Source organism: Nerophis ophidion, linkage group LG13 (genome assembly GCF_033978795.1).
Source record: "Nerophis ophidion isolate RoL-2023_Sa linkage group LG13, RoL_Noph_v1.0, whole genome shotgun sequence".
NCBI classification, from domain to species: domain Eukaryota; kingdom Metazoa; phylum Chordata; class Actinopteri; order Syngnathiformes; family Syngnathidae; genus Nerophis; species Nerophis ophidion.
The window spans coordinates 5,195,256-5,210,255 of NC_084623.1; the positions used below are offsets into that span (position 1 = coordinate 5,195,256).

The 15,000-nt window shown below is 36.4% G+C and overlaps 1 protein-coding gene across 1 annotated transcript in view; it reads left to right on the forward strand.

Annotated features, from left to right (window-relative positions):
* The window catches only part of LOC133564887 (claudin-14-like), a 12,091-nt gene extending 4,794 nt beyond the window's left edge, over nt 1-7,297 (forward strand). The window contains exons 3-4 of the mRNA XM_061919427.1: nt 4,060-4,321; nt 4,393-7,297. Of these exons, the coding sequence (XP_061775411.1) occupies nt 4,088-4,321; nt 4,393-4,899 (741 nt within the window). The 5' untranslated portion in view covers nt 4,060-4,087 and the 3' untranslated portion in view covers nt 4,900-7,297. The remainder of the gene's footprint in view (nt 1-4,059; nt 4,322-4,392) is intronic.
* Nucleotides 7,298-15,000: the final 7,703 nt, after the last annotated feature.

The following is a 15,000-nucleotide window of genomic DNA, read 5'->3' on the forward strand; positions in this document are numbered from 1 at the left end:
TCTAAGACTGGCTACAGACTTAATAACTACGTCTAAGACTGGCTACAGACTTAATAACTACGTCTGAGACTGGCTACAGACTTAATAAGTATGTCTAAGACTGGCTACAGACTTAATAAGTATGTCTAAGACTGGCTACAGACTTAATAACAATGTCTAAGACTGGCTACAGACTTAATAACTATGTCTAAGACTGGCTACAGACTTAATAACTATGTCTAAGACAGGCTACATACTTAATAACTATGTCTAAGACTGGCTACAGACTTAATAAGTATGTCTAAGACTGGCTACAGACTTAATAACTACGTCTAAGACTGGCTACAGACTTAATAACTACGTCTGAGACTGGCTACAGACTTAATAAGTATGTCTAAGACTGGCTACAGACTTAATAAGTATGTCTAAGACTGGCTACAGACTTAATAACTATGTCTAAGACTGGCTACAGACTTAATAACGATGTCTAAGAATGGCTACAGACTTAATAACTATGTCTAAGACTGGCTACAGACTTAATAACTATGTCTAAGACTGGCTACAGACTTAATAACTATGTCTAAGACTGGCTACAGACTTAATAACTATGTCTAAGACTGGCTACAGACTTAATAACGATGTCTAAGACTGGCTACAGACTTAATAACTATGTCTAAGACTGGCTACAGACTTAATAACTATGTCTAAGACTGGCTACAGACTTAATAACGATGTCTAAGACTGGCTACAGACTTAATAACTATGTCTAAGACTGGCTACAGACTTAATAACTATGTCTAAGACTGGCTACAGACTTAATAACTATGTCTAAGACAGGCTACATACTTAATAACGATGTCTAAGAATGGCTACAGATTTAATTACCATGTCTAAGACTGGCTACAGACTTAACAACTATGTCTCAAACTGGCTGCTACATACATAATAACTATGCCTAAGACTGGCTACAGACTTAATAAGTATGTCTAAGACTGGCTACAGACTTAATAAGTATGTATAAGACTGGCTACAGACTTAATAAGTATGTCTAAGACTGGCTACAGACTTAATAAGTATGTCTAAGACTGGCTACATAATTAATAACTATGTCTAAGACTGGCTACAGACTTAATACGTATGTCTAAGACTGGCTACATACTTAATAAAGATGTTTAAGACTGGCTACAGACTAAATAACTACGTCTAAGACTGGCTAAAGACTTAATAACTATGTCTAAGACTGGCTACAGACTTAATAAGTATGTCTAAGACTGGCTACAGACTTAATAACTACGTCTAAGACTGGCTACAGACTTAATAACTACGTCTGAGACTGGCTACAGACTTAATAAGTATGTCTAAGACTGGCTACAGACTTAATAAGTATGTCTAAGACTGGCTACAGACTTAATAAGTATGTCTAAGACTGGCTACAGACTTAATAAGTATGTCTAAGACTGGCTACAGACTTAATAACTACGTCTAAGACTGGCTACAGACTTAATAACTACGTCTGAGACTGGCTACAGACTTAATAAGTATGTCTAAGACTGGCTACAGACTTAATAACTATGTCTAAGACTGACTACAGACTTAATAACTATGTCTAAGACTGGCTACAGACTTAATAACTATGTCTAAGACTGGCTACAGACTTAATAAGTATGTCTAAGACTGGCTACAGACTTAATAACTATGTCTAAGACTGGCTACAGACCTAATAACTATGTCTAAGACTGGCTACAGACTTAATAACTATGTCTAAGACTGGCTACAGACTTAATATCTATGTCTAAGACTGGCTACAGACTTAATAAGTATGTCTAAGACTGGCTACAGACTTAATAACTATGTCTAAGACTGGCTACAGACTTAATACGTATGTCTAAGACTGGCTACATACTTAATAAAGATGTTTAAGACTGGCTACAGACTAAATAACTACGTCTAAGACTGGCTAAAGACTTAATAACTATGTCTAAGACTGGCTACAGACTTAATAAGTATGTCTAAGACTGGCTACAGACTTAATAACTACGTCTAAGACTGGCTACAGACTTAATAACTACGTCTGAGACTGGCTACAGACTTAATAAGTATGTCTAAGACTGGCTACAGACTTAATACGTATGTCTAAGACTGGCTACAGACTTAATAACTATGTCTAAGACTGGCTACAGACTTAATAACTATGTCTAAGACTGGCTACATACTTAATAACGATGTCTAAGAATGGCTACAGATTAAATTACTATGTCTATGACTGGCTACAGACTTAATAACTATGTCTAAGACTGGCTACATACTTAATAACTATGTCTAAGACTGGCTACAGACTTAATAACTACGTCTAAGACTGGCTACAGACTTAATAACTACGTCTAAGACTGGCTACAGACTTAATAACTATGTCTAAGACTGGCTACAGACTTAATAACTACGTCTAAGACTGGCTACAGACTTAATAACTATGTCTAAGACTGGCTACAGACTTAATAACAATGTCTAAGACTGGCTACAGACTTAATAACTATGTCTATTACTGGCTACAGACTTAACAACTATGTCTCAAACTGGCTGCTACAGACTTAATAACTATGTCTAAGACTGGCTACAGACTTAATAACTATGTCTAAGACTGGCTACAGACTTAATAACTATGTCTATTACTGGCTACAGACTTAACAACTATGTCTCAAACTGGCTGCTACAGACTTAATAACTATGTCTAAGACTGGCTACAGACTTAATAAGTATGTCTAAGACTAGCTACAGACTTAATAACTATGTCTAAGACTGGCTACAGACTTAATAAGTACGTCTAAGGCTGGCTACAGACTTAATAACTATGTCAAAGGCTGGCTACAAACTTAATAAGTACGTCTTAGACTGGCTACAGACTTAATAAGTATGTCTAAGACTGGCTACAGACTTAATAACTATGTCTAAGACTGGCTACAGACTTAATAACTATGTCTAAGACTGGCTACAGACTTAATAACTACGTCTAAGACAGGCTATAGACTTAATAACCATGTCAAAGACTGACAACAAACTTAATAACTATGTCTAAGACTGGCTACAGACTTAATAACTATGTCTAAGACTGGCTACAGACTTAATGACTCCGTCAAACACTGGATACAGATTTAATAACTATGTCTAAGACTGGCTACAGACTTAATAACTATGTCTAAGACTGGCTACAGACTTAATGACTCCGTCAAACACTGGATACAGATTTAATAACTATGTCTAAGACTGGCTACAGACTTAATAACTACATCTAAGACTGGCTACAGACTTAATAACTATGTCTAAGACTGGCTACAGACTTAATAACTATGTCTAAGACTGGCTACAGACTTAATAACTACGTCTAAGACTGGCTACAGACTTAATAACTATGTCTAAGACTGGCTACAGACTTAATAAGTATGTCTAAGACTGGCTACAGACTTAATAACTATGTCTAAGACTGGCTACAGACTTAATAACTACATCTAAGACTGGCTACAGACTTAATAAGTATGTCTAAGACTGGCTACAGACTAAATACGTATGTCTAAGACTGGCTACAGACTTAATAACTACATCTAAGACTGGCTACAGACTTAATAACTATGTCTAAGACTGGCTACAGACTTAATAACTACGTCTAAGACTGGCTACAGACTTAATAACTATGTCTAAGACTGGCTACAGACTTAATAAGTATGTCTAAGACTGGCTACAGACTTAATAACTATGTCTAAGACTGGCTACAGACTTAATAACTATGTCTAAGACTGGCTACAGACTTAATAAGTATGTTTAAGACTGGCTACAGACTATGTCTACGTCTGCCATTGAGACTTTGTATGTGTAAAATATATGCAATTATAATGATTTGATATTTGTTCATGTGTTTTATTTTAGATTGACGTTCAATTCATGAACTTATGAGTGCGTCTAGCTTAGCTGTTGTGTAGCTGCCTGCTCCTGGTCGCCTGTCTCTGTGCCAGTTTGTGTGTGTCATGTTGTGGCTGCTAACTGACTTTTAGGACAACAAATGCTCATGAACTGTTCTTTGTGCTGCAGCCCAGCGGTCTTCCCGAGTGAGCCGAACATGGCCAGCACCACACTTCAGCTCCTGGGCTTCCTCCTAAGTCTGCTGGGCTTGGCGGGAACCGTAGTCGCCACCGTGCTCCCGAACTGGCGTAGCTCGGCCTACATCGGCTCCAACATCATCACGGCCTCGGCCACCATGCGAGGCCTCTGGATGGCATGCGTGTGGCACAGCACTGGCATTTACCAGTGTGAGGTGTACAGGTCTCTGCTGGCACTGCCACAGGACATGCAGGTATGACACACCATTCTGTTCCTGACAATAGTTACAATGGTGTCGTCAAGACGCCCTCTCTTGATTTCTAGGCTGCCCGGGCACTCATGGTGCTCTCCTGTGTCACCTCGGTCCTTGGCATGGTGGTTTCTGTGATGGGTATGAAGTGCACCTACTTTGCCCGAGGCTCACTGATCAAGTCCCCCCTGGTGCTGAGCGGAGGGATTTGTTTTCTCTGTGCCGGCGTACTCTGTTTGATCACCGTTTCCTGGACCACCAATGACGTCATTGTGGATTTCTATGACCCCTTCCTTCCGGATGGCATGAAGTATGAGATCGGCCTGGCGGTGTATATTGGTTTCGCCTCGTCCTGTCTCAGTCTGAGTGGGGGACTCGTGCTGTGTTTGAGCAGCGGTGGCCAGCGCCGACCGAGGCGACCCCAAATACAAAGGAGTCAGCCTTCATCGCCACCCCCACCCTTCAACAACATCTATCCCCCAGCACCTCCATACACACCTCCAGAGGCTCTCAAGGGCAATCGAGCCCCCTCGCTTTGCTCCGTCTCCAGCAGTGGCTACCGACTTAATGACTATGTCTAAGACTGGCTACAGACTTAATAAGTCTGTCTAAGACTGGCGGCGTACTTAATAACTATGTCTAAGACTGGCTACAGACTTGATAAGTATGTCTAAGACTGGCTACAGACTTAATAACTATGTCTAAGACTGGCTACAGACTTAATAACTATGTCTAAGACTGGCTACAGACTTAATAAGTATGTCTAAGACTGGCTACAGACTTGATAAGTATGTCTAAGGCTGGCTAAAGACTTAATAACTATGTCTAAGACTGGCTACAGACTTAATAACTATGTCTAAGACTGGCTACAGACTTAATAACTATGTCTAAGACTGGCTGCAGACTTAATAACTATGTCTAAGACTGGCTACAGACTTAATAACTATGTCTAAGGCTGGCTAAAAACTTAATAACTATGTCTAAGACTGGCTGCAGATTTAATTACTATGTCTATGACTGGCTACAGACTTAATAACTATGTCTAAGACTGGCTACAGACTTAATAACTATGTCTAAGAGTGGTTACAGACTTAATAACTACAGTACGTCTAAGATTGGCTACAGACTTAATAACTATCTCTAAGACTGGCTACATACTTAATAACTATGTCTAAGACTGGCTACAGACTTAATAACTATGTCTAAGACTGGCTACAGACTTAATAACTATGTCTAAGACTGGCTACAGATTTAATAACTATGTCTAAGACTGGCTACAGATTTAATAACTATGTCCAAGACTGGCTACAGACTAAATAACTATGTCTAAGACTGGCTACAGACTTAATAACTATGTCTAAGACTGGCTACAGACTTAATAACTATGTCTAAGAGTGGTTACAGACTTAATAACTACAGTACGTCTAAGATTGGCTACAGACTTAATAACTATCTCTAAGACTGGCTACATACTTAATAACTATGTCTAAGACTGGCTACAGACTTAATAACTATGTCTAAGACTGGCTACAGACTTAATAACTATGTCTAAGACTGGCTACAGATTTAATAACTATGTCTAAGACTGGCTACAGATTTAATAACTATGTCCAAGACTGGCTACAGACTAAATAACTATGTCTAAGACTGGCTACAGACTTAATAACTATGTCTAAGACTGGCTACAGACTTAATAACTATGTCTAAGAGTGGTTACAGACTTAATAACTACAGTACGTCTAAGATTGGCTACAGACTTAATAACTATCTCTAAGACTGGCTACATACTTAATAACTATGTCTAAGACTGGCTACAGACTTAATAACTATGTCTAAGACTGGCTACAGATTTAATAACTATGTCCAAGACTGGCTACAGACTAAATAACTATGTCTAATAGTGGCTACAGACTTAATCACTATGTCTAAGACCGGCTACAGACTTAATAACTATGTCTAAGACTGGATACAGACTTAATATCTATGTCTAAGACTGGCTACAGACTTAATAACTATGGCTAAGACTAGTTACAGACTAAATAGGTCTAAGACCGGCTACAGACTTAATAACTATGTCTAAGACTGGCTGCAGATTTAATTACTATGTCTATGACTGGCTACAGCCTTAATAACTATGTCTAAGACTGGCTACAGACTTAATAACTATGTCTAAGACTGGCTACAGACTTAATAACTATGTCTAAGAGTGGTTACAGACTTAATAACTACAGTACGTCTAAGATTGGCTACAGACTTAATAACTATCTCTAAGACTGGCTACATACTTAATAACTATGTCTAAGACTGGCTACAGACTTAATAACTATGTCTAAGACTGGCTACAGATTTAATAACTATGTCTAAGACTGGCTACAGATTTAATAACTATGTCTAAGACTGGCTACAGATTTAATAACTATGTCCAAGACTGGCTACAGACTAAATAACTATGTCTAATAGTGGCTACAGACTTAATCACTATGTCTAAGACTGGCTACAGACTTAATAACTATGTCTAAGACTGGATACAGACTTAATATCTATGTCTAAGACTGGCTACAGACTTAATAACTATGGCTAAGACTAGTTACAGACTAAATAGGTCTAAGACCGGCTACAGACTTAATAACTATGTCTAAGACTGGCTGCAGATTTAATTACTATGTCTATGACTGGCTACAGCCTTAATAACTATGTCTAAGACTGGCTACAGACTTAATAACTATGTCTAAGACTGGCTACAGACTTAATAACTATGTCTAAGAGTGGTTACAGACTTAATAACTACAGTACGTCTAAGATTGGCTACAGACTTAATAACTATCTCTAAGACTGGCTACATACTTAATAACTATGTCTAAGACTGGCTACAGACTTAATAACTATGTCTAAGACTGGCTACAGATTTAATAACTATGTCTAAGACTGGCTACAGATTTAATAACTATGTCTAAGACTGGCTACAGATTTAATAACTATGTCCAAGACTGGCTACAGACTAAATAACTATGTCTAATAGTGGCTACAGACTTAATCACTATGTCTAAGACTGGCTACAGACTTAATAACTATGTCTAAGACTGGATACAGACTTAATATCTATGTCTAAGACTGGCTACAGACTTAATAACTATGTCTAAGACTGGCTACAGACTTAATAACTATGTCTAAGACTGGATACAGACTTAATATCTATGTCTAAGACTGGCTACAGACTTAATAACTATGTCTAAGACTGGCTACAGACTTAATAACTATGGCTAAGACTAGTTACAGACTAAATAGGTCTAAGACCGGCTACAGACTTAATAACTATGTCTAAGACTGGCTGCAGATTTAATTACTATGTCTATGACTGGCTACAGCCTTAATAACTATGTCTAAGACTGGCTACAGACTTAATAACTATGTCTAAGAGTGGTTACAGACTTAATAACTATGTCTAAGACTGGCTACAGACTTAATAACTATCTCTAAGACTGGCTACATACTTAATAACTATGTCTAAGACTGGCTACAGATTTAATAACTATGTCCAAGACCGGCTACAGGCTTAATAACTATGTCTAAGACTGGATACAGACTTAATAACTATGGCTAAGACTAGTTACAGACTAAATAAGTCTAAGACTGGCTACAGACGTACAGACGAGGTCTATATGCACTGCATGAAAATACACTAAAATCACAATTCCTAACAAGCAGGATTTACACCTGCAATGTGTCGTATAAACCAGTAGATGGCAACATTACTCAGGAAATAGAAACAGGTCCTTTCTGTGCGGTCAACCCTTAAATATTTTATTATATCTTTTATATGTGCTTTAAAATAATTTTTGTCCATTTATGTTGGTATTTTGTCCACATTATACCAATATATAAAGCATTGTTCACTTTTAAATTATCTTCTTGAATTTCATCTGTCTTCATTTTCCCATCATTTGTGTTTATTTAACCCCTCAAAGTATATTAGCGATAACATCAGTTGTTATGTATCATCAATGTGGAAAAAATATATATATAAAATGTGCATTCATATTTGTTCTTCTTTCATGCAACTTCAGTTCTAAATAAATCTATCAAATATACCATGTTTTTAATGTATTTCAACTCTTACAATACCCATCTGATCTAATTATGTCATGTTTTTATTTAAAAAATATTGTGCATAAAAGGAGTTATCAACTTATCATCCATAAAGTAAATGTTCAAGTCCTGGAGTAAAGGTCAAGCCCGAATAAACATAAGATGAGTGATACATCTAATGATTAAATATGTATTTTCAAAAATGAATAAAAAGATACAAAATATAAGAATAAGGATTCATATTTTTCAACTTTCTTTGCTCAACTCAATCTTCAATAAAACTAGAAAGTATGTCATGTTTTTAAATTATCTTAAAAAATGTGCCCATTTTTTTTTAATGATGTCAGTTTTACAAAATGTACATTAAAGGAATTATTCTAACTCCCAAAATAAAGTTTATGCACATTTTACAAAATAAATAAAAAAATGCCTAAAAACTGACTAAATGTCAATTTGATCCAAGTGTTCTTATTCTGAAAAATTCTTATATTATGCACGATTTTAAAAATGTGAGGACGAATATCAAATGGCCATTTAAAGTGTTAAGATAAAAAAAAAAAAAAAATTGACACGTTTTCTAATTATATGCAAGACTGAAGTTGAGCAAAAACAAGTTGAAAAAAAATATTAATCTTTTTGGATTGTGTGCGTGTTTGTGTGTGTGTGTGTGTGTGTGTGTGTGTGTGTGTGTGTGTGTGTGTGTGTGTGTGTGTGTGTGTGTGTGTGTGTGTCTGTGTGTGTGAGTGTGTGTGTGTAAAATGAGGATTCATATTTTTTCAACTTGAACAAATTTATATATATATATGTATATATATATATATATATATAATTTTTATTTTTATTTTTTTATTTTATTTTTTTTATTTTTATTTTTTTTCTTCAGAAGAATAGCCAATTAAAAGTGTTAAAATAAAAAGGAATACAAAAATACACATTTGATATTTTTAAATAAATAAATTAAAAAAATTAAAAAAATAAATACAAATTTAAAATATATATATATATATATATATATATATATATATATATATATATATATATATAATTGTTTTTTTATTCAAACAAATAGGCATTAAAAGTGTTAAAATAAAAAAAATGACAAGGGACAAGCAGTAGGAAATGGATTGCTATATATATATATATATATATATATATATATATATATATATAGTTTTTCAATAAAATAGCCATTAAAGGTGTTAAAATTTAAAATAAAATAAAATTATATTTGATAGTTTTATCGTAAATTGAGCTTTTTTTTAACTTTTCCATCAAACAGGCATAAAAAATGTTTAAAATAAAATAAAATAAAAAAATACAACCTATTTGTTAGTTTTATTTGGGACTGAAATTTAGCACACAAAAAAAAGAAACAGTGGACAAATTATGAATCCACATTTTTTAATATATTTAAAAAAATATTTTCCTTTGTTTCTTCTTTTGATCGAACGAGCATTAAAAGTGTTAAAATAAAAAATTAAAAAATGGACATATTTGCACATTTTATTTGGTAATAAAATTCAGCAAAAAGTCCAAAAGTCAAAAAATGATGAATCCACGTTTTGTTTTTGTATTTTCCTCCCTGGGGCGCTACTTAACTTCATTTAAACCCCCAATTACTGCGTGTGTGTGTCAGCCTGTCAGCTCCACATGATGTTGTTGCTGCCTAATTGTTGTCCAGCTGTCACACTTCGAAGTCCTCTTTATTCTCTCTAAGGAACTGGCTATTTCTTCCACCATGCTGCAGCACTTTAATGAAGAGTCCTATTTCAACATAGTCTGTATTATCTTTGCAAATAAAAGCTCATTCCAGCTTGGACTGTGCAGATCTACCTCATATAAAGAAAAGCGTATTTCACAAAGCTGTGAGAGTTGAAAGGAAACTTCCAGCGTTGCCAATGTTTCAGCACCAGGGACAGCGACATGACGTCACCGTCAATAAAACAGGATATTCCAGAAGAAAGAGCAGATAAAACCCAGCAGCACAATCACACATCCGATAAAACGCATCACTTTTTTTTCCCGTGCTGTAAAAACTTTTATACGTGACGTATAAATCAGATTCGATGCAACTTTGCGGATCCCCTGGGAGCGAAGGTTCCAAAAGCAGCAAGGCATCATAGAGGACAGTGGTTGTAGCAGCACGGCACGCAGAGTCAGCAGGTAAAAGTGCAAAGTGATGTCAAACTGGTTTTTACAGGGGGCCACATCGCAGTTATGGCCGTCCTCAGGGGCCACTTGTAACAGTGACTAATAAATGGGAATAATTCCCCTCATGATATTATTACATAACTGCCTATGCATTGATCTTTTCTTTTTTTTTATGTATACCACACAATTGTCTCATTTTAAAAAGTTTTATTTTACAGTACAATTTACTTTTTAAATTGGTACCATTATTTTTTTTTTTTGCAACATAATATTGTAAATAGAAAAATGCTACCATTTATTTTTGTTTTACGAAAAAAATCTGGCAACAGAGCAGACATTTTTTTTTTAATTGTAAACTCTATTTTCATTCTGATGATGTACAATTTAATGGATAGCTTGCTTTCAGAATCAGAATCAGAAATACTTTATTAATCCCCGAGGGGAAATTAAAATTTTCAGCACAATCTATTCAAGATCAGACAAGCATTACAGGGAGACAGAACAGGATCAAACATTACAGGGGGACAGAATAGGATCAAACATTACAGGGAGACAGAACAGGATCAAACATTACAGGGAGACAGAATAGGATCAAACATTACAGGGAGACAGAACAGGATCAAACATTACAAGGAGACATAACAGGTTTAAACATTACAGGGAGACAGAATAGAATCAAACATTACAGGGAGACAGAATAGGATCAAACATTACAGGAAGACAAAACGGGATCAAACATTACAGGGAGACATAACATGATCAAACATTATAGGGAGTCAGAATAGGATCAAACATTACAGGGAGACAGAATAGGATCAAACATTACAGGGAGACAGAACAGGATCAAACATTACAGGGAGACGGAACAGGATCAAACATTACAGGGAGACAGAACGGGAACAAACATTACAGGGAGACAGAATAGGATCAAACCTTCCAGGGAGACAGAATGGGATCAAACATTACAGGGAGACAAAACAGGATCAAACATTACAGGGAGACAAAACGGGATCAAACATTACAGGGAGACAGAACAGGATCAAACATTACAGGGAGACAAAACGGGATCAAAAATTACAGGGAGACAGCAGAGGATCAAACATTACAGGGAGACAAAACGATATCAAATATTACAGGGAGATAGAACAGGATCAACCAGACAAAACAGGATCAAACATTACAGGGAGACAGAACAGGATCAAACCTTACAGGGAGACAGAACAGGACCAAACATTACAGGGAGACAGAACAGGATCAAACATTACAGGGAGACAAAACAGGATCAAACATTACAGGGAGACTGAACAGGATCAAACATTACAGGGAGACAGAACAGCATCAAACATTACAGGGAGACAGAACAGGATCAAAAATTACAGGGAGACAAAACGGGATCAAACATTACAGGGAGACAGAACATGATCAAACATTACAGGGAGACAGAACAGGATCAAACATTACAGGGAGACAAAACAGGATCAAACATTACAGGGAGACTGAACAGGATCAAACATTACAGGGAGACAGAACCGGATCAAACATTACAGGGAGACAGAACCGGATCAAACATTACAGGGAGATAGAACAGGATCAACCAGACAGAACAGGATCAAACATCAACAGGAGACAAAACAGGATCAAACATTACAGGGAGACAGAACAGGATCAAACATTACAGGGAGACAAAACGGGATCAAACATTACAGGGAGATAGAACAGGATTGACCAGACAGAACAGGATCAAACATTACAGGGAGACAAAACAAGATCAAACATTACAGGGAGACAGAACGGGATCAAACATTAGAGGGAGACAGAATGGGATCAAACATTACAGGGAGACAGAACGGGATCAAACATTACAGGGAGACAGAATGGGATCAAACATTACAGGGAGATAGAACAGGATCAACCAGACAGAACAGGATCAAACATTACAGGGAGACAGAACCGGATCAAACATTACAGGGAGACAGAACCGGATCAAACATTACAGGGAGATAGAACAGGATCAACCAGACAGAACAGGATCAAACATTACAAGGAGACAAAACAGGATCAAACATTACAGGGAGACAGAACAGGATCAAACATTACAGGGAGACAAAACAGGATCAAACATTACAGGGAGACAGAACGGGATCAAACATTACAGGGAGACAGAATGGGATCAAACATTACAGGGAGATAGAACAGGATCAACCAGACAGAACAGGATCAAACATTACAGGGAGACAGAACAGGATCAAACATTACAGGGAGACAGAACAAGATGAAACATTACAGGGAGACAGAACGGGATCAAACATTACAGGGAGATAGAACAGGATCAACCAGACAGAACAGGATCAAACATTACAGGGAGACAGAACAGGATCGCTGACGGGTCTGCCAACTTCCGACGCCCCTTACAAAAAATGTGTGAAGCAGGTAAACAATGGGGGTGGGGGGTGATAAAAAAATAAAAAATAAGGAATAAAAAAATGGAAATCATGAATCATTCAGAATTTTTGTTTCTATTTTGACAAAAAATCTCGCAATTTATAATAATATAAAATGTGTTTACATCATTAGGAAACATGAAAGTAATTGTTGATTAATATTCCATCCATTTCCTACCGATTATTCCCTTTTAGGGGTGCGGGGGGCGCTATATTACAGATTATAATTACTTTCCAACCTGAATATAACTAATGTTATATTATTAACATGAACAACATTGTTATTACAGATTCATACTTAAGTCAAGAACATATTTTTGTATTTTTATGTATTCAAACAAAACAAAATTAACAAATAATAATATATTATTTATTAAATAGAAATAAACACAATTGCATGCCGTACATGGACTTCTTCCTGTCATTCAGCAAGAAAATATAAAGTACTTTATTGACGCTTATTACTTGCAGGCTTTTGCGGGCCACATAAAATAAAGTGGCCCACCACCTCACATGGTGATATATAGAATATGTAATGACCGAGTTGCATCGTGGTGCGGATTTCGTTCTCCCAGGAATGCAGACGGGCTTAGGACACAGCGTCAAGGTAGGAAGAAATTATTTATTAGGAAATAAATCAGATCCTGACAAAGAAAAACGTGCTCATAGCACTTAAGGCAAAAAACTAAAAGAGCTAGCATGGGAGCTAGAAAATAAAGAACCTAGCGTGGAAGCTAGCAGGCAGTGAGCAGGAAACAGAAGTCGTCGCTTGTTGTACAAAAACAAACTAGGAAGCCACACTGACTGACGGGAGAAGGCAGGCTTAAATAATGTCAGTGATTACAAAACACAGGTGTGCGTCCGGATCAAGTGACAGGTGAAAATAATAAGTAACTACGGTAACCAGGAACTGAAGGAGTCCAAAACCAACAGAAAACACAAAAGACTCAAAAATCTAATCATAATATGATCCGGGCAGCGGATCATAACAGAATATGGTGAATATGCCAATTCAATTCAGGATCGATTCTCGATTCGCGATTCTTCATTCAAATCAATTCCCATTTTGTTTTGTTTGTATACATATGTTGACGAAAACCTTTCAATTAGTGTATATATATATATATATATATATATATATATATATATATATATACATATATATGTATATATATATATATATATATATATATATATATATATATATATATATGTATATATATATATATATATATAAATGCCCTCCCGGTAACAGTTCGAGATGCCACCTCAGTAGAAGCATTTAAGTCTCACCTTAAAACTCATTTGTATACTCTAGCCTTTAAATAGACTCCCTTTTTAGACCAGTTGATCTGCCGTTTCTTTTCTTTTTCTTCTATGTCCCACTCTCCTTTGTGGAGGGAGTCCGGTCCGATCCGGTGGCCATGTACTGCTCGCCTGTGTGTCGGCTGGGGACATCTCTGCGCTGCTGATCCGCCTCCGCTTGGGATGGTTTCCTGCTGGCTCCGCTGTGAACGGGACTCTCGCTGCTGTGTTGGATCCGCTTTGGACTGGTCTCTCGCGACTGTGTTGGATCCATTATGGATTGAACTTTCACAGTATCATGTTAGACCCGCTCGACATCCATTGCTTTCCTCCTCTCCAAGGTTCTCATAGTCATCATTGTCACCGACGTCCCACTGGGTGTGAGTTTTCCTTGCCCTTATGTGGGCCTACCGAGGATGTCGTAGTGGTTTGTGCAGCCCTTTGAGACACTAGTGATTTAGGGCTATATAAGTAAACATTGATTGATTGATTGATATAAATATATATGTATGTATATATATATATGTGTGTGTGTGTATACATGTATATGTGTCTATATATATGTGTATGTTGACATAAAAATATCAATAATATATTTCTCGATTCACGATTCTTGATTCAAACCGATACACATTTTACATTGTTTGTATACATATGTTCAATTAGTGTATATATATATATATGTATGTGTGTGTGTGT